At 42.3% G+C, this 19,624-nt stretch overlaps 1 protein-coding gene across 4 annotated transcripts in view; it reads left to right on the top strand.

The window, feature by feature from the left end:
* Positions 1-19,624, top strand: part of LOC139563311 (tetraspanin-4-like) — a 112,508-nt gene that overhangs the window by 58,018 nt on the left and 34,866 nt on the right. For 3 of the 4 annotated variants that reach the window (XM_071381915.1, XM_071381913.1, XM_071381912.1), the window contains one exon: positions 18,240-18,431. The exons of the other annotated variant lie outside the window; for it this stretch is intronic. In XM_071381915.1, coding sequence (XP_071238016.1) covers positions 18,240-18,431 — 192 coding nt within the window. The remainder of the gene's footprint in view (positions 1-18,239; positions 18,432-19,624) is intronic. 4 annotated transcript variants of the gene reach the window in all.

Below are 19,624 nucleotides of genomic sequence, written 5' to 3'. Positions count from 1 at the left end.
CCTTGCGCACCCCAAAAAAAGTGTCAAGGGAAACCAGTTTGGATTTGGCTTCACACCAATTACATCACATCAAAAGCAAAAAGTCATTGACAGAAGAAAATGGGAATTGTTGCATCTCGTTGTGTTGTTGTCCTCCAGTGGCTAGCTAGCTAACTAAAAATTGTCCATGTCCTAAATTAGCCATGGATGGAGATAGGGATTTGGACTTGTGGTTTTACTTAATTTTCCATCCTAGCCAATGGTTATAATGGGGATTCTGATCCAACCATTAATTCATACATTGCTGTGCCCCCGGCCTGTGAGGATGGAAGTTCAATATGTAGCTAGATGAAGGCTACCATGGACAACCACATAATATTTAGCTTACGTTGATTGGACTAAATAGTTTTTGGTATCTTTTAGTTGTCACTGTATTAGACTAAGCATAGGTGATTTGATGATGTTGAAATGGTGCTGGAATAGTGGAGGCAGCTCCTGTTTTCTTTGTGACTTGCGGTAACTCTCTGTGGTTCTAAATCAATAGTTGTTTTGTAGTCCAAAAATGTTGGAAACATTAACTTGCTTGACCATGCTGTAGGTCACGTTACTGTTTGTTACATGCAATATGCTTTGTGGACTTCACCGGACAGATGTTGCTCTCCGGTTTTGGGATGAAACAAAGGTGTGGTTGAATTTATTCAGCCAATGTGTCTTCTTATAATCTCGGCCTTAGGTCTATATACAGTGGTGAAAGTAGAATACATTTCTTCCCGGTGCGATTACATATAGTGTAGAACCCCTATTAATTCAATAGGATCTCTGTGGGCCTAGTCATAAAGATTTGTCATTAAACTTTTAAAATATATATTGTGTCACAAACACAAACTGTCATGATATTTTCATCTGATTGTCAAACAATCACTTCCAAGGGATCCTTTACTAGGCTGCCCATGCACGTTCATCCACTCGCAAAATACTTCCAGTCTCCAAACACTGGTCGATGGAAAGAGACATCTGTTACACAAAAGACCCAAAAGTGTAGTCATTAGGCCAGAATTTATCTGTCCACTGCTGTCTGCGCGCATCTCGGGTGTCAGCCACTCATCTCTGCCTTTTTCTGTGTTTTCCAAGAACCACATCACATTTTAGAGCGTGGGCTATACCACCCAGTCCATTCGCTCATTTTTCATGCCTCTGACATGCGGTAATGATAAAAAGTGGTGTAATAGCCTACAGTTTAATTTACATTATGTTTTAGTTATTGTGATAGGCTCATGTTTTCTTTTGCCGGGATGAGGTATTGGACCGCTTTACCTTCACCCCTGCCTACATCACGATGGCAAGGCATATGAACTAACAGGTAATAGCGCAAACAATGCAATTATTGTAGTAGGTATTTTTTTCCTTCCTGGCTTTCCCAATGATTTTCCCATGCACCGCTACTGCTCATTGGTCATTGTTACCAAATATTTTTTATAACTAACAGCCTGATGTGTCCAATGGGAGCAAATGAATCATATTGGCAGAGCAAAGCTTGAGGTAGAAAGAGCGCGTTGGTATTTGCATGTTTCCATTAGGGAACGCCTACTCTGTGGAATTGCGCATGTGCTGTAACTACATTTACCCTTGCACTCCTTCTAAACAATGCAATTCTTTGAAACTTTTGCAAAGGGTAAAGTCTACAAAACTTCACCCACTCTGTTTGTAACAGATTCTCGTTTTGTAAACAGAAAACTGTATTGATTTCAAAATGTTTCATCGATGAGAACATTTGCAGAATGTCGGCCAAAATCCATCTCGCTCCATCATCTCCCACTTCCAGCCACTGGGGTTCCTCTCACCACCATATTTGGTAGTGAGTGGAAACGGCAACCAGATGATTCACATTTATACATCAGGGGAAATATCTGACTCATTGTTCTATCTGTGCTGTTACTCCTTTCTTTTCTTTTCTTTTTCCTTTCTTTCCTTCCTTCCTTTCTTTCTTTTCTTTTCTTTTTTCCTTTCTTTCCTTCCTTCCTTTCTTTCTTTCCTTTCCTTTTTTTTTCTTTCTTTCTTTTCTTTCTTTCCTTCCTTTCTTTCTTTTCTTTTTTCCTTTCTTTTCTTTCTTTCTTTCTTTCCTTTCTTTCTTTTATTTTCTTTCCTTCCTTTCCTTTCTTTTCTTCCTTTCTTTCTTTCCTTTCTTTTCTTCTTTTCTTTCTTTTCTTTTCTTCCTTTCTCTCTCTCTTTCTTTCTTTCTCTCATTCTTCCTCTCCCCCCTCTCTATCCCCTCTCTCTTCCCCTGCTGTTTGATCTCATACTCTCATTGTTGGCTCAACCCTGAGAAAATCTCATCCCCCGTCATGTCACTAATGTGTGCCATCCATGATGCCTTTATCTCTCAAGCACACAGAGAGTGCGTCTGAGTCTGGGCTATATGGAACCATTATCGAAGAGGATGAAAGAAATATGGAAAGAAAGAGTGTCACATTTGTGTTAGAAATTGATTGGCAAGTACAGTAAAATAGCTTCTGATGTTACTTTTGTTTCGGGTTTTATTCAATGTTGCTGGGGGTTTTTTGTATGATTTTTCTTTTTCAGTTTGTGTGGTAGACTATTGTAGGCATTCTTACATTCTTGGTGGGAAAAGATAATACAAAACGTCTAAAAACCTTGACATTGCAGGCTACTGTAAAGTGAACCGTGACGCAATACATGTACATCAACGGTTTCCCAGGCATTCATCATACATACCTAAGCACCAGCCAAACATGAAATAACAAGTTGTCGAAATGGACTAGTCTAGCATGCCTATGAAAAATTTGACACAGCACCGTTGGTTACTTGCGGTTGTTGTGTATATGTAGCGCGCATGTACAGTATACTCAACAAAACTATGAACGCAACATGTAAAGTGTTGGTCCCATGTTTCATGAGCTGAAATAAAAGACACGGCAAATATTCCATACGCAGAAAAAGCTTATTTCTCTCAAATTTTGTGCACAAATTTCTTTACTTCCCTGTTATTGAGTATTTCTCCTTTGCCAAGATAATCCATCCACCTGACAGGTTTGGCATATCAAGAAGCTGATTAAACAGCATGATCATTACACGGGTACACCTTGTGCTGGGGACAATAAAAGGCCACTCTAAAATGTGGAGTTTTGTCACACAACACAATGCCACAGATGTCTCAAGTTTTGAGGGAGTGTGCAATTGGCATGTGTCACCATTCCAATTTGCATGCCGCTCCAACAGATCCGCATATGATGCAATCTCTATTGCACTCAACACTGCCCTTTCCCACCTGGACAAAAGGAACACATGTGAGAATGCTATTCATTGACTACAGCTCAGTGTTCAACACCATAGTGCCCTCAAAGCTCATCAGTAAGCTAAGGACTCTGGGACTAAACACCTCCCTCTGCAACTGGATCCTTGACTTTCTGACGGGCCACCCCCAGGTGGTAAGAGTAGGTAACAACACATCTGCCACGCTGATCCTCAACACGGGGGCCCCTCCTGTACTCCCTGTTCACTCATGACTGCATGTCCAGGCACGACTCCAACACCATCAAGTTTGCCAATGACACAACAGTGGGAGGCCTGATCACCGACAACGATGAGAGCCTATAGGGAGGAGGTCAGAGACCTGGCCATGTGGTGCCAGGACAACAACGTCTCCCTCAAGGTGATCAAGACAAAGGAGATGATTGTGGACTACAGGAAAAGGAGGACCGAGCACGCCTCTATTCTCATTGACAGGGCTGTAGTGGAGCAGGTTGAGAGCTTCAAGTTCCTTGGTGTCCACATCACCAACAAACTATCATGATCTAAACACACTAAGACAGTCGTGAAGAGGGCACGACAAAACCTATTCCCCCTCAGGAGACTGAAAAGATTGGGTCCTCAGATCCTCAAAAGGTTCTACAGCTGCACCATCGAGAGCATCTTGACTGGTTGCATCACTGCCTGATATGGCAATTGCTCGGCCTCCGATCGCAAGGCACTACAGAGGGTATGACTGTCTTACATCACTGGGTCCAAGCTTCCTGCCATCCAGGACCTCTATACCAGGCGGTGTCAGAGGAAGGCCCTAAAAATTGTCAAAGACCCCAGACACCTACATGTACATATCACCTCAATTATCTCGACTAACCGGTGCCTCCGCACATTGCCTCTCTACCAGTACCCCTTGTATATAGCCTCACTATTGTTATTTTACTGCTGCTGTTTAATTATTTGTTACTTTTATTTTCTATTTTTACTTATCTATTTTTTACTTAACACTTATTTTTTTCTTAACTTTTTAAAGCATTGTTGGTTAAGTGCTTGTAAGTAAGCATTTCACTGTAAGGTCTACACCTTTTGTATTCGGCACATGTGACAAATACATTTTGATTTGATTTGACAACAGGAATGTCCACCAGAGCTGTTGCCAGAGAATTTAATGCTCATTTCTCTACCATAAGCCACCTCCAACATCGTTTTAGAGAATTTGGGAGTACGTCCAACCGGCCTCACAACCGCAGACCACATGTAACCACGCAGCCCAGGACCTCCACATCCGGCTTCTTCTGAGACCACCAGTACAGCTGATAAAATTGTGGGTTTGCACAACCAATGATTCTGACAGTTTGTGCAGAAATTCTGTCTCAGGGAAGCTCACCTGCGTGCTCGTCGTCCTCACCAGGGTCTTGACCGGACTGTAGTTTGGCGTCGTGACCAACTTCAGTGGGCAAATGCTGACCTTCGAATGCACAGAGATATCTTGACGAGATCCTGAGGCCCATTGTCGTGCCATTCATCCGCCATCTCATGTTTCAGCATGATAATGCACAGCCCCATGTCGCAAGGATCTGTACACAATTCCTGGAAGCTGAAAATGTCCCAGTTCTTCCATGGCCTGCATGCTCACCAGACATGTGTACGACAGCATGTTCCAGTTCCTGCCATTATCCAGCAACTTCACACAGCCATTGAAGAGGAGTAGAACAACATTCCACAGGCCACAATCAACAGCCTGATCAACTCTATGTGAAGGAGATGTGTCACTCTGCATGAGGCAAATGGCCCTACCTTTTTGTTGTCGTTGGTATCTGTGACCAACAAATGCATAACTATATACCCAGTCATGTGAAATAGATTAGGGTCTAATTAATTAATTTAAATTGACTGATTTCCTCATATGAGCTGTAACTCAGTAAAATCTTTGAAATTGTTGCATTTTGCGTTTATATTCTTGTTCAGTGTACTTCCAATGGTTTTTACGAGCTAGCTTAAACACAACGTTAGCTGAATTAACCTAGCATATTAATGCCAGAGATCCGGGCCTTTGCTGAGTGACATGACTGTGAACAGAGTTGATTGCTGTTAAGGGTCTGACGAACTTGGCAGCTACCACAACAAATCACTGTTCTCTCCAAGCAAAGTCGATATAATGAGCCTAGACTCTGGGGTACCTGTGTGTGAGCCGTGTGTGTGTGAGTGTGTGCTTTTGCCGTGTGTGTGTGAGTGTGTGCTTTTGCCGTGTGTACAGTACATGCTATTGTGTGTGTGTGTGTGTGAGCCGTGTGTGTGAGCCGTGATTGTGCATGTGTGAGCCATGTGTGTTTGTGTATGGTACCTGCTATTGGAACAAGGGAGTAGGAGTAGGAAGTGGAGGAGGAACAAGGGAGGAATCCCCTAGAGATGAGAGCATTATTGATTAGCATTTGCATGCTTCTCTCTTTCCTTCTTTCCCTCCCTCGCTCTCTTTCCTTCTTTCCCTCCCTCGCTCTCTTTCCTTCTTTCCCTCCCTCGCTCTCTTTCCTTCTCTTCCCATCTCTCTCTCCATCTTTCTTCCTCTCAATCTCTCTTTTGTCCTCGCTCCCTCTTTCTAACAGCCACAGTTTATTTATAGGGTTTTGCAGGGGCTGTGTTATTTAATTTGGTGCTGTGCTCCAAAGAGACAATCGTACCCCGCCTTCTGTAAACCATGCTTGCTGGAGCTCTTCCCATCTGCCGAGATCACAGCATCAGTGTGAAGAGAGGAGCTTTCTTCTCGAATAGGCCTACAACCAACCACTGCATCAACACAAGAAGCTGTGGAACTCGGTGGAATTTCACCAGAGGCTTGACACATATTATGCACCACGGCTGTATACTTGTGTTCACAGAACCTGAAATGGTCTAACCACATGTACACCGTAGCGAAGAAGGCACGACACCGATTCTTCAACCTCAGGATGCTGAAGAAATGCGGCCTGTCCCCTAGGGCCCTCAGTGTTCTACAGGAGCACCATCAAGGGCATACTATCAGGCTGCACCGGAGCCTGGTACGGCAACTCCACCGCCGCGGACCGCAAGGCTCTTCACAGGGTGATACGTGCAGCCTAACGCACCATTGGGTATCACAGTGCCTGCCCTACAGGACACCTACATCACCAGGTTTCACAGGACGGCCAAGAAGATCATCAAGGACCCCAGCCACAGCCACCTAAGCCATGACCTGTTCTCCCAGCTTCAATCACTCAGATGCACACAGTACAAGAGCATCATGGCAAAAACTGAAAGACTGGCCAATAGTTTTTCACATCCGGCCATGATTGGGAGTCCCATAGGGCGGCGCGCAATTGGCCCAGCGTCGTCCGGGTTTGGCCGGGGTAGGCCGTCATTGCAAATAAGAATTTGTTCTTCATTGACTTGCCTAGTTAAAGGTAACATTACATTTTTTAAATTCTATCCTCAGACCATCAGGCTGCTGAATAGTCAGCTACCCTCCCCCTTGCTACTCCCCCGATGGACATTCCCCCCACTACCCCCCCATAGACATCCCCTACCATTCCCCCCAATGGACACCCCCCCCCACACACCCTCATTTCTCACTTACCTTACCCACTACTCCCCCTATGGACGTCCCACCCCCCCAACCAACGGACATTACTCTGCCCCCACCCCAATGACATTCATCACTGTTGCAGTTGTTAATGTGCATATTATTACTTTTTTTGTTTCATTTCACTCGATGGTCATGCTGTTGCTCCCCCTATGGTCATTCCACCCCACCCCGTCAACTGTCTTTACTCTGCCTTCACCCCAATGGACATGTACAGTTGGAAGTCGGAAGTTTACATGCGCTTAGGTTGAAACTAGTTTTTCAACCACTCCACAAATTTCTTGTTAACAAACTATAGTTTTGGCAAGTCGGTTAGGACATCTACTTTGTGCATGACACAAGTCATTTTTCCAACAATTGTTTACAGTCAGATTATTTCACTTATAATTCACTGTATCACAATTCCAGTGGGTCAGAAGTTTACATACACTAAGTTGACTGTGCCTTTAAACAGCTTGTAAAATTATAGAAAATGATGTCATGGCTTTAGAAGCGTCTGATAGGCAAATTGACATAATTTGAGTCAATTGGAGGTGTACCTGTGGATGTATTTCAAGGCCTACCTTCAAACTCAGTGCCTCTTTGTTTGACATCATGGGAAAATCAAAAGAAATCAGCCAAGACCTCAGAAAAAAATTGTAGACCTCCACAGGTCTGGTTCATCCTTGGGAGCAATTTCCAAATGCCTGAAGATACCACATTAATCTGTACAAACAATAGTACGCAAGTATAAACACCATGGGACCTCGCAGCCGTCATACCGCTCAGGAAGAAGACGCGTTCTGTCTCCTAGAGATGAACGTACTTTGGTGCGAAAAGTGCTAATCAATCCCAGAACAACAGAAAAAGACCTTGTGAAGATGCTGGAGGAAACGGGTACAAAAGTATCTATATCCACAGTAAAATGAGTCCTATATCGAGATAACCTGAAAGGCTGCTGAGCAAGGAAGAAGCCACTGCTCCAAAACCGCAATAAAAAAGCAAGACTATGGTTTGCAACTGCACATGGGGACTAAGATCATACTTTTTGGAGAAATGTCCTCTGGTCTAATGAAACAAAAATATAACTGTTTGGCCATAATGACCATCGTTATGTTTGGAGGAAAAAGGGGAATGCTAGCAAGCTGAAGAACACCATCCCAACCGTGAAGCACGGGGGTGGCAGCATCATGTTGTGGGGGTGCTTTACTGCAGGAGGGACTGGGGCACTTCACAAAATAGATGGCATCATGAGGCAGGAAAATTATGTGGATATATTGAAGCAACATCTCAAGACATCAGTCAGGAAGTTAAAGCTTGGTAACAAATGGATCTTCCAAATGGACAATGACCCCAAGCATAATTCCAAAGTTGTGGCAAAATGGCTTAAGGACAACAAAGTCAAGGTATTGGAGTGGCCAACACAAAGCCCTGACCTCAATCCTATAGAAAATTTGTGGTCAGAACTGAAAAAGTGTGTGCGAGCAAGGAGTCCTACAAACCTGACTCAGTTACACCAGCTCTGTCAGGGGGAATGGGCCAGAATTCACCCAATTTATTGTGGGAAGCTCGTGGAAGGCTACCTGAAAGGTTTGACCCAAGTTAAACAATTTAAAGGCAATGCTACCAAATATTGATTGAGTGTATCTACACTTCTGACCCACTAGGAATGTGATGAAAAAAATAAAAGCTGAAATAAATCATTCCCTCTACTATTATTCTAACATTTCACATTCTTAAAATAAATTGGTGATCCTAACTGACCTAAGACTAGGATTAAATGTCAGGAATTGTGAAAAACTGAGTTTGAATGTATTTTGCTAAGGTGTATGTGTCACGCCCTGACCCGAGAGATCCTTTTTATGTCTCTATTTTGGTTTGGTCAGGGCGTGAGTTGGGGTGGGCATTCTATGTTTTGTGTTCTATGTTTTCTATTTCTGTGTGTTTGCCCGGGTGTGGTTCTCAATCAGAGGCAGCTGTCTATCGTTGTCTCTGATTGAGAACCATACTTAGGTAGCCTTTTCCCACCTGTGTTTTGTGTCTGCACCAGACAGAACTGTTTCGGTTTCGTTCGTTCTCTTTGTTGTTTTTGTGATTCAGTGTTCAGTTTTATGAATAAATCATGAACACTTACCACGCTGCGCTTTGGTCCACTTCTTCATGCAACGATGACCGTTACAGTATGTAAACTTCCGACTTCAACTGGATTTATTCATCACTGCCACAGTTACTATTATGCATATAGTTCTATTTCTATTGGTTTATGACCATTTTCATTGTTTTATTTCACTAGTCCTGCATGTTGGAGCTGGAAGCCTAAGATTTTCTCTGTCTGCTGCAATCACACCTGCCACTCTGTGACTATTAAACACTCTGAATCAGTTCCAAACCCCCACTTGGTCTCAAGATGCAATGCATCCTTCTTTTCCTGGATTGCGTTCTTGTTAAAGACAAGCGTTTAGATCTAGATTGAATTGGGACCTCAGTCTTGAACGAACCGCCCGACCTGAGTGATAAATTGCATTTTACGTTCGACCAAGGTCTCAAAACGCTTTACATTTGTACGTAAGGTAAACGTCCCCATCCACCGCCAATGTGTAGCACCCACTGGAATATGGTGATAAAGAGGCTAGCTACCAGCTGAGAGCTCTCTATTCAACACGATGGGGAAACATTATAGTACTGGGGATGAGAGCATCTTAATATTCAAGACTCTTTAGCTTTTCAAGACAGTAGTAGGGGGATGTAAGCAAGCTCACTAGCACTACCAGGGGATGTTCAAGAGCTCCACTGGCTCTCAGGCTGTGTATTCATCAGATGATCTCCTATGCGCCTCCATTTTTTTTTGGGGGGGGGGGGTATTATTATTATAAAGTATTATTATTTATGAACCTTAGCTCTACTCTACACGGAGATACTGTATATTACTTTGCAACAGCTGCAGAGCCCATATAGTCATTGTTTTTTGTTTATTGTTTAAAACATTAAAATGCTGAGAGAGCATTACTGGCTTTGCTTTCATCTGGCATAAATTACCACCACACTTTTTCTTTTGTATGACGACACCAAATCACATCCTGAAACACGTGCTCCTTTGGTGCTTTCTTACGTCGCTTGAGAATAGGAGTGTCTAAATTCCAATATCTGAGACCTGGATTTAAATGAGAGATTTACCCACTAGCACAACAAGCCATAAATGCATACTTGAAAGCATTTTCCCCTTTTATCTATTCTAACTCCCACATATACAAACAGATTGTGGGAGATGTCACAGAGCGGAGGGCAACATTTGGCAGATAATACAGCATTACTGTGGGGACTCCTGGATAGAGATCTATAACACAACATCTGGAGGATAGAGATGATGTTATGATTACTGATATGTAAGAAGATACAAATCAGTAGCCTGGTCCCAGATCTGATTGTTCGGTCTTGCCAACTCCTATGGTAATTGTCATATAGGAGTTGGCAAGACCAAACAAACAGATCTAGGAAGAGGCAAAAAAAAACTGTTTAGCACAAGTTTTAGCTATAGACACCAGAAGGCCTCGGGGCGATTCAGCTCCCTCTTCCAACCCACTTAACAAAGAATGAACAATCTGCTTAGACTCACTAATCATTTGTCTTAGTTTGGTGTTGAACCAACTCGCTGCTGGTGAGAGATTCAAAAGGATGAGTCCCTTACTGAGTTGATAAATTTGTCCAATGAATCACCGGTAATTATGCAGAAGTTCTGCATAATTACTGAACACCTTTGCAATATTTTCCATGCCGAAAATGGAATAAACAATTTGTTTTAATGCACATCTAAATCTGGTTATAAGTGTACTGGGTTTCTGTTGAAGTTACAGAACTGCTGAGATGTAGCCTATAGTCTTTAAGTATGGTGAATTGTTCTTAGCTGCTGACAAGAAACGACTTCCGGTGATCAACAACTTCGACGTTTCATCAAGTTCAGATTGAACCTGATGATGTGGGACCCAACCTGTCCCGAATTGAAAAGTCAATAAAAACCTTGATGTCATCTCGCATTGGGCTGTAAAACAGGCTATCATCCAATTCATTTATTTTATTTTTTTACTGAACCTTTATGTAACTAGGCAAGTCAGTTAAGAATAAATTCTTATTTACAACGACGGCCGAACCCGGCCAAACCCAGACGACGCTGGGCCAGTTGTGCGCCAGCCCTATGGTACTCCCAATCACGGCCGGATGTGATACAGCCTGGATTTGAACCAGGGACTGTAGTGACACCTCTTGCACTGAGATGCAGTGCGCCACTCGGGCGCATGATGCATAATACCCCTCTGTAAAAATACTAATTGTTTAGACATGAATAGAGCCACATTTCAGTGCTGAGACCCTTTTTGATATGCAGCTCGTTCACTTGCCACAACGCCTCTGTGGCGTCATGTAAACAACAAAAACTCCCTACTGAAATTGAACTGAAAATCCACCCGTATTTCTTAGTGATGGGCATTCCGGGTCTTTTCGAAGAGCCGCATCATTTGGCTCCGTTCACGTAAAAGAGCCACATCATTCGGCTCCTAACCGGCTCGCGATTCACAATTCTTGAAAGTGTCATGTAAAGCACAACAAGTAGGCTACCATTATGTCAGATTGTGACATGCACGTTCAAGTAAAAAAATTTACCTGGACAAATTATTCGATTTTTACATTTGTTTTTACACATAAGTGTGGACCAGAATGACTTGTTCTCTCACTGTGTATGGTTTCTGCAGAGAGAATTTACAATCTTCAGATAATGATTTTGTCACTTATTTGCAGATAATCGTTGTTTGAAGCTCAAAAAGCAGTAGTAACAGTATGTAAATCAGGGAGCCACATGAACGGCTCTTTCACGGATGCGATTCGGTTCCCAAAGTTAATCAAAAAAAGCCTTTAGTTCGCAAACGACCCATTACTAGTATTTCTCCCCTCAAACATTTTTGTCATGCCAATGTGAGTAGAAACGTGGGGCAGTGTTTTAATAGTGCCATATTTATGCAAATGTCTGGAATTAAGTTGTCTTGCCAATTGGGACGTTTAATTACATACATTTGCCATGGGATATGATCTAGTTAATTGCCGATAGAGAGAGCGAGATACTACGTTTTAGGTGAAACATAGTACACCATGAGGGAAGGAAGGAGACATGTTGGAGCTGATATTTTTTAAGCTCTGTCAAATTATGAAAGTATATCAACAGTTTTAAACTGTCCTTGCGATCTAGAATGTAGCTTAATTCATTTAATCAATATTATGGTGTTTCTATTCCAAGAAAAAGGGGTTTCCGTTAGGAAAATATGGCGCTGTACAACGTGACCGGTCGGGAGTAGGCTACAGTACTAAGAGCAAAATAATCCTAACATTTCCACATCCTAATTGTAGTCTAACCAATATCCGAACGGAGATTCAGTGAAAATAAAAATCTCATTGATTTACAGTTGAAGTTGGAAGTTTACATACACTTAGGTTGGAGTGATTAAAACTTGTTTTTCAACCACTCCACAAATTTCTTGTTAACAAACTATAGTTTTGGCAAGTTGGTTAGGACATCTACTTTGCGCATGACACAAGTAATTTTTCCAACAATTGTTTACAGACAGATTTTTTCACTTATAATTCACTGTATCACAATTCCAGTGGGTCAGAAGTTTAATACACTAAGTTGACTGTGCCTTTAAACAGCTTGAAAATTCCAGAAAAAGATGTCATGGCTTTAGAAGCGTCTGATAGGCTAATTGACATCATTTGAGTCAATTGGAGGTGTACCGGTGGATGTATTTCAAGGCCTACCTTCAAACTCAGTGCCTCTTTGCTTGACATCATGGGAAAATCAAAAGAAATCAGCCAAAATTGTCGACCTCCACAAGTCTGGTTCATCTTTGGGAGCAATTTCCAAACGTCTGAAGGTACCACGTTCATCTGTACAAACAATAGTACGCAAGTATAAACACCATGGGACCATGCAGCCGTCATAGCGCTCAGGAAAGAGGCGCATTCTGTCTCCTAGAGATGAACGTACTTTGGTGCGAAAAGTGAAAATCAATCCCAGAACAACAGCAAAGGACCTTGTGAAGATGCTGGAGGAAACAGGTACAAAAGTATCTATATCCACAGTAAAATAAGTCCTATATCTACATAACCTGAAAGGCCGCTGAGCAAGGAAGAAGCCACTGCTCCAAAACCGCAATAAAAAAGCCAGACTACGGTTTGCAACTGCACATGGGGACAAAGTTTGTACATTTTGGACAAATATCATCTGGTCTGATGAAACAAAAATAGAACAGTTTTGCCATAATGACCATCGTTATGTTTGGAGGAAAAAGGGGGAGGCTTGCAAGCCGAAGAACACCATCCCAACCGTGAAGCACGGGGGTGGCATTATCATGTTGTGGGAGTGCTTTGCTGCAGGAGGGACTGGTGGACTTCACAAAATAAATGGCATCATGAGGCTGGAAAATTATGTGGATATATTGAAGCAACATCTCAAGACATCAGTCAGGAAGTTAAATCTTGGTTGCAAATGGGTCTTCCAAATGGACAATGACCCCAAGCATAATTAAAAAGTTGTGGCAAAATGGCATTGGCGTGGCCATCACAAAGCCCTGACCTCAACCCTATAGAAAATTTGTGTGCAGAACTGAAAAAGCATGTGCGAGCAAGGAGGCCTACAAACCTGACTCAGTTACACCAGCTCTGTCAGGAGGAATTGGCCAAAATTCACCCAACTTATTGTGGAAGGCTACCCCAAACGTTTGACCCAAGTTAAACAATTTAAAGTTAATGCTACCAAATACGAATTGAGTGTATGTAAACTTCTGACTCACTGGGAATGTGATGAAAGAAATAATAGCTGAAATAATCATTCTGTCAACTATTATTCTGACATTTCACATTCTTAAAATAAAGTGGTGATCCTAACTGACCTAAGACAGGGAATTTTTACTAGGATTAAATGTCAGGAATTGTGAAAAAAAACGAGTTTAAATGTATTTGGCCAAGGTGTATGTAAGCTTCCGACTTCAACTGTATCTCCCTCACTAACTTTAAGCGTCAAATGTCAGAACAGCTTACCGATCGCTGCAGCTGTACACAGCCCATCTGTAAATAGCCCATCCAACTACCTACCTCTTTCCCATATTTGTTTTTGTTTTTCTGCTCTTTTGCACACCAGTATTTCTACTTGCACATCCTCATCTGCACATATCACTCCAGTGTAAATTGCTAAATTGTAATTACTTCGCCACTATTGGCCTATTTATTGCCTTACCTCCTTACTTCATTTGCACACACTGTATACCGATTTTTCTACTGTGTTATTGATTGTATGTTTACTTTTCCCATCTGTACCTCTGTGTTGTTTTTGTCGCACTGCTTTGCTTTATCTTGGCCAGGTCGCAGTTGTACATGAGAACTTGTTCTCAACTGGCCTACCTGGTTAAATTTAAAAAATGTTTTAGGGAAGACCCAGATGCAAACAAAAGTGTATTACTAGAACAGGGGGCAGGTAAAATGACAGGGCAAGCAAAACGACAGGTCAAGGGCAGGCAGAGGTTAGTAATCCAGATCAGAGTCCAAAAGGTGCAGAACAGCAGGCAGTCTCAGGGTCAGTGCAGGCAGAGGTCAGTAATCGAGTGTGGTGTGGTGGGGCAAGGTACAGGATGGCAGGTAGAATGGTCGAAAACAGGAACTATAGAAAAGACAGGAGGCAGCGGAAAACCACTGGTAGACTTGACAAACAAAACAAACTGGCAACAGACAAACAGAGAACACAGGTATAAATACACTGGGGATAATGAGCGGAGATGGGAGACACCTGGTGGGGGGTGGAGACAAGCACAAAGACAGGTGAAACAGATCAGGGTGTGACAATTTCTACACCACTAAGACATAGACTGGCAGATTATATTCCAAGCAATAAAGCACCAGTTGAAAGTAATTTTATGGTGTGTTCATGATGCCATGCCCTTATCAAAATTTGAGTTGGCACAGCTCATCTGCTGCCTAAAATATGTCATAATGAAGGTTTCATCATTATACTTTCTCTCAAGCATGTGCTTTTCAATTTAAAAGATTGTAGGCTACATTGACATTGTTTGGAAATTGATATAGAACTGCCATCGTTTACTTTTGATAGTTGCTTTTTCCCATTTTACCACAAGGACATCAGACATAGCATAACACCGTCGTCAGACCAATTTAACAAAAGTAAGTGCTCAAGTATAACCAACACACTGAATTATACTCATCTATTGAAAGGGACGGCAGTCTGGCTTCACAATGAATAGACTAGAGCCTTGGAGAGTCTCAGCAAATAAACTCTTGAAAGGATTACGGCACTGAGGCTGCATCGCAAATGGCACCCTATTCCCTATGTAGTGCACTACTTTTGACCTGGTCACATAGAGCTCTGGTCAAAAGTAGTGCACTATATAGGGAATAGGGTGCCATTTGAGATACAAGACGTGTCTCACATAGACCACTATGGATTCACGAACCATGAAAAGAGGGAAGTGTAGTCTCATAAGGAGGGCAGACGGGAGTTCTTCGAAGACTCCCGGGATAATTTCCCTATCATCCCTTTGGAGCTGTCAGGTGTTCTGATCTGTACATCTCTCTAGTCTCTCCATCACAGTTCGGGGTTAGAGGGCAGCCCACATACCACATACTGTAGATGTCAGTATGAGGCCCTCTCAGCAACAGCATGTTATGGAGATGTTGTACTAACTGAGGCACAGAGCATGTGATATTTTAAGTAGAGGTCGACCGATTAATCGGAATGTCCGATTTAATTAGGGCCGATTTCAAGTTTTCATAACAATCGTTAATCGGCATTTTTGGACACCGATTGTGGCTGATTTTTAAATGTATTTTTAATTTTATTATTATTAATTTTTTTAACCTTTATTTAACTAGGCAAGTCAGTTAAGAACACATTCTTATTTTCAATGACGGCCTAGGTGGGTTAACTGCCTTGTTCAGGAGCAGAACAACAGATTTTTACCTTGTCAGCTCGGCGATTCGATCATGCAACCTTCCGGTTACTAGTCCAACGCTCTAACCACCTGCCTTACATTGCACTCCACGAGGAGCCTGCATGGCAGGCTGACTACCTGTTACGCGAGTGCAGCAAGAAGCCAAGGTAAGTTGCTAGCTAGCATTAAACTTATCTTATAAAAAACAATCAACCTTAACATAATCACTAGTTAACTACACATGGTTGATGATATTACAAGTTTATCTAGCGTGTCCTGCATTGCATATAATTGATGCGGTGCCTGTTTTTTTCTCATCGAATCACAGCCTACTTCGCCAAACGGGTAATTTAACAAGCGCATTCGCGAAAAAAGCACTGTCGTTGCACCAATGTGTACCTAACCATAAACATCAATGCCTTTCTTTAAAATCAATACAGTATATATTTTTAAACCTGCATATTTAGTTAATATTGCCTGCTAACATGAATTTCTTTTAACTAGGGAAATTGTGTCACTTCTCTTGCGTTCCGTGCAAGCAGTCTGGGTATATGCAGCAGTTTGGGCCGCCTGGCTCGTTACGAACTGTGTGAAGACCATTTCATCCTAACAAAGACCGTAATTAATTTGCCAGAATTGTACATAGTTATGACATAACATTGAAGGTTGTACAATGTAACAGCAATATTTAGACTTAGGGATGCCACCCGTTAGATAAAATACGGAACGGTTCCGTATTTCACTGAAAGAATAAACGTTTTGTTTTCGAAAATGATAGTTTCCGGATTTGACCATATTAATGACCTAAGGCTCATATTTCTGTGAGTTATTATGTTATAATTAAGTCTATGATTTGATATTTGATAGAGCAGTCTGACTGAGCGGTGGTAGGCAGCAGCAGGCTCGTAAGCATTCATTCAAACAGCACTTTCGTGCGTTTGCCAGCAGCTCTTCGTTGTGCTTCAAGCATTGAGCACTTTATGACTTCAAGCCTATCAAATCCCGAGATTAGGCTGGTGTAACCGATGTGAAATGGCTAGCTAGTTAGCGGGGTGTGCGCTAATAGCGTTTCAATCGGTGACGGCACTCGCTCTGAGACTTTGAAGTAGTTGTTCCCCTTACTCTGCAAGGGCCGCGGCATTTGTGGAGCAATGGATAACTAAGCTTCGAGGGTGGCTATTTTCGATGTGTTCCTGGTTCGAGCTCAGGTAGGGGCGAGGAGAGGGACGGAAGCTATACTGTTACATTGGCAATACTAAAGTGCCTATAAGAACATCCAAGAACATCCAATAGTCAAAGGTATATGAAATACAAATGGTATAGAGATAAATAGTCTAAAACTTCTAACCTGGGAATATTGAAGAATCATGTTAAAAGGAACCACCAGCTTTCATATGTTCTCATGTTCTGAGCAAGGAACTTAAACGTTAGCTTTTTTACATGGCACATATTGCACTTTTACTTTCTTCTCCAACACTTTGTTTTTGCATTATTTAAACCAAATTGAACATGTTTCATTATTTATTTGAGGCTAAGGAGATTTTATTGATGTATTATATTAAGTTAAAATAAAAGTGTTCATTCAGTATTGTTGTAATTGTCATTATTACAAATAAATAAATCGTCCGATTTAATTGGTATCGGCTTTTTTTGGTCCTCTAATTATCGGTGTTGAAAAATCATAATCGGTCGACCTCTAATTTTAAGTATGACATTGTACCAACTGAGGCACAAAGCATGTGGTATGTACGTATGTAAAGCGCTATGTGTCGATAAAATAGGGCCTTGGAGCATGTATCATATCTGTTTTACCTTGTCATTGTTATTTCATGTACATTACTGCAGTACCCTTGTCTGTCTGTCTCTGTGTCTATCAATTTCTTTGTCTTTTCTTTCCTCTATCTCTCTCCTGTCTCTCTTCCTGACTATGATTCCCTTCTGACTCCTCTCTCAGGAGCATGATGATAGGCTTGTATGAGGAGAGACAGCGGTATAATCATCCTCTAATTTCCAGCTGTTCTAGTATTCTGATCATGGCGGAGGGTGATGGATGACTTGCACCAACCTGTCTAAGTGATTGGAGCGGCAGCATACAGTGCTTCAGAGCAGTTTTATTCATGACCTGCCCTACTTTGACCTCAAGAGCTGATTAAAACAGATCTGGTGTGGTTCGACAGTTGGGATAGAAGTTAGGGAGAAAAACAATAATCACATATTTAACCACGCAAATCGAGTCTACCAGTTTTGGTTGAGCATGCCGGGCAATGCATTTCCTGGCATCGCCTTGGGATTTGTGTGTGTTGTGTTGTGTGTAAATGTATATGTGTGCACCAAATAATCCCAAAGTATTTTATGTTGTGTGTTTTTTTTTACATGCTACTCACTTTTCCAATTTTTTTATTTCCTTCTTCCTTTGTCTATCTCTCTCCTTCTTTCTCTGACAGTTGGGGGGTTGTGGAATACTGGGCGTGGGGGTATGGCTGTCAGTGACCCAGGGCAACTTTGCCACACTCTCCTCATCCCTCCCATCCCTCTCAGCAGCCAATCTACTCATTGCGGTAGGGACCATCATCATGGTGATTGGTTGCCTCGGTTGTGTCGGAGCTGTCAAAGAAAGTCGTCCGCTGTTGCTGAGCGTGAGTATCTGCCACTCTTGATGACAAAAATACCCTTGATAATTAGTATTGATAAACATTCACATTTCTGCTGTAAGCATCATGTTATATTCACACCTTTATCCAAAGCAACATACAAATGTCAACATCAACAGACAGTGACACGTTATGTATATTTGTCGAGTCTCAGGAGAAGACCCAGATGCAGACAGTTTTGAAGTAACAACGTTTTATTACAAAAACAGGGGGGCAGGCAAATGACAGGTCAAGAGCAGGCAGAGGTCAGTAGTCCAGAGCAGAGTCCGAAAGGTACAGAACGACAGGCAGGCTCAGGGTCAGGGCAGGCAGAGGTCAGTAATCGAGTGTCAAAAACCGAATGGTCAAAAAACGGGAAAGCTAGAAAACAGGAACTAGAGAAAGACAGGAGCATGGGAAAAACGTTTGACGAAACAAAATGAAATTGCAACAGACAAACAGAGAACACAGGTATAAATACACTGTGGATAATGAGGGGAGATACCTGGTGGTGGGTGGAGACAAGCACAAAGACAGGTGAAACAGATCAGGGTGCCAGCACCTGCCCAGCACCATGCTTCAACCCATAACCAGAACCACACATTCATAACTCCAAACTCCATCTCCCATTTAAAAACATTTTTTCAAGTCAAAATTGTCTCTGGTTGATAAGAACAAGTCTCACATCGTATAACAAACCATATAGTTTTATTTACTTCAAACGACTAACAGTCTGTTAATTTAGCCTTTAAATCTAGCTTTTAAATGAAGTTTATGACACCAGTGCAGCAGGTGGCTCAATTACTGGCCCCATGGGCCCGACCATCAAACGTATCGCAGAGCAAAAGCCCATCATTAGTATCAGCCTTGATATTCTCCCAGAACGCCTAGCCGGTTGGACCACTGTGTCGATGTGATTGGAAGACAATGTTCGCAAAGGCTTTTTCGCAGCGACTGACGAATCATCTTGAGCCTTCACATTTCAAAAGAGCTCTAACCCTCTGCTTTCATTAGAAAAGCAATTAGGGCCCTCCCGAGTGGCGCAGTGGTCTAAGGCACTACATCGCAGTGCTAGCTGTGCCACTAGAGATTCTGGGTTCGAGTCCAGGCTCCCGGCCGTGACCGGGAGACCAATGGAGCAGTGCACAATTGGCCCAGCATCGTCCGGTTAGGGGAGGGTTTGGCCAGCAGGGATGTCC

The sequence above is a fragment of the Salvelinus alpinus genome, chromosome 33 (genome assembly GCF_045679555.1).
Source record: "Salvelinus alpinus chromosome 33, SLU_Salpinus.1, whole genome shotgun sequence".
Taxonomy (NCBI): domain Eukaryota; kingdom Metazoa; phylum Chordata; class Actinopteri; order Salmoniformes; family Salmonidae; genus Salvelinus; species Salvelinus alpinus.
Note: the sequence above shows the minus strand (reverse complement) of the source record. Positions and strands in the feature narration are given on the sequence as shown.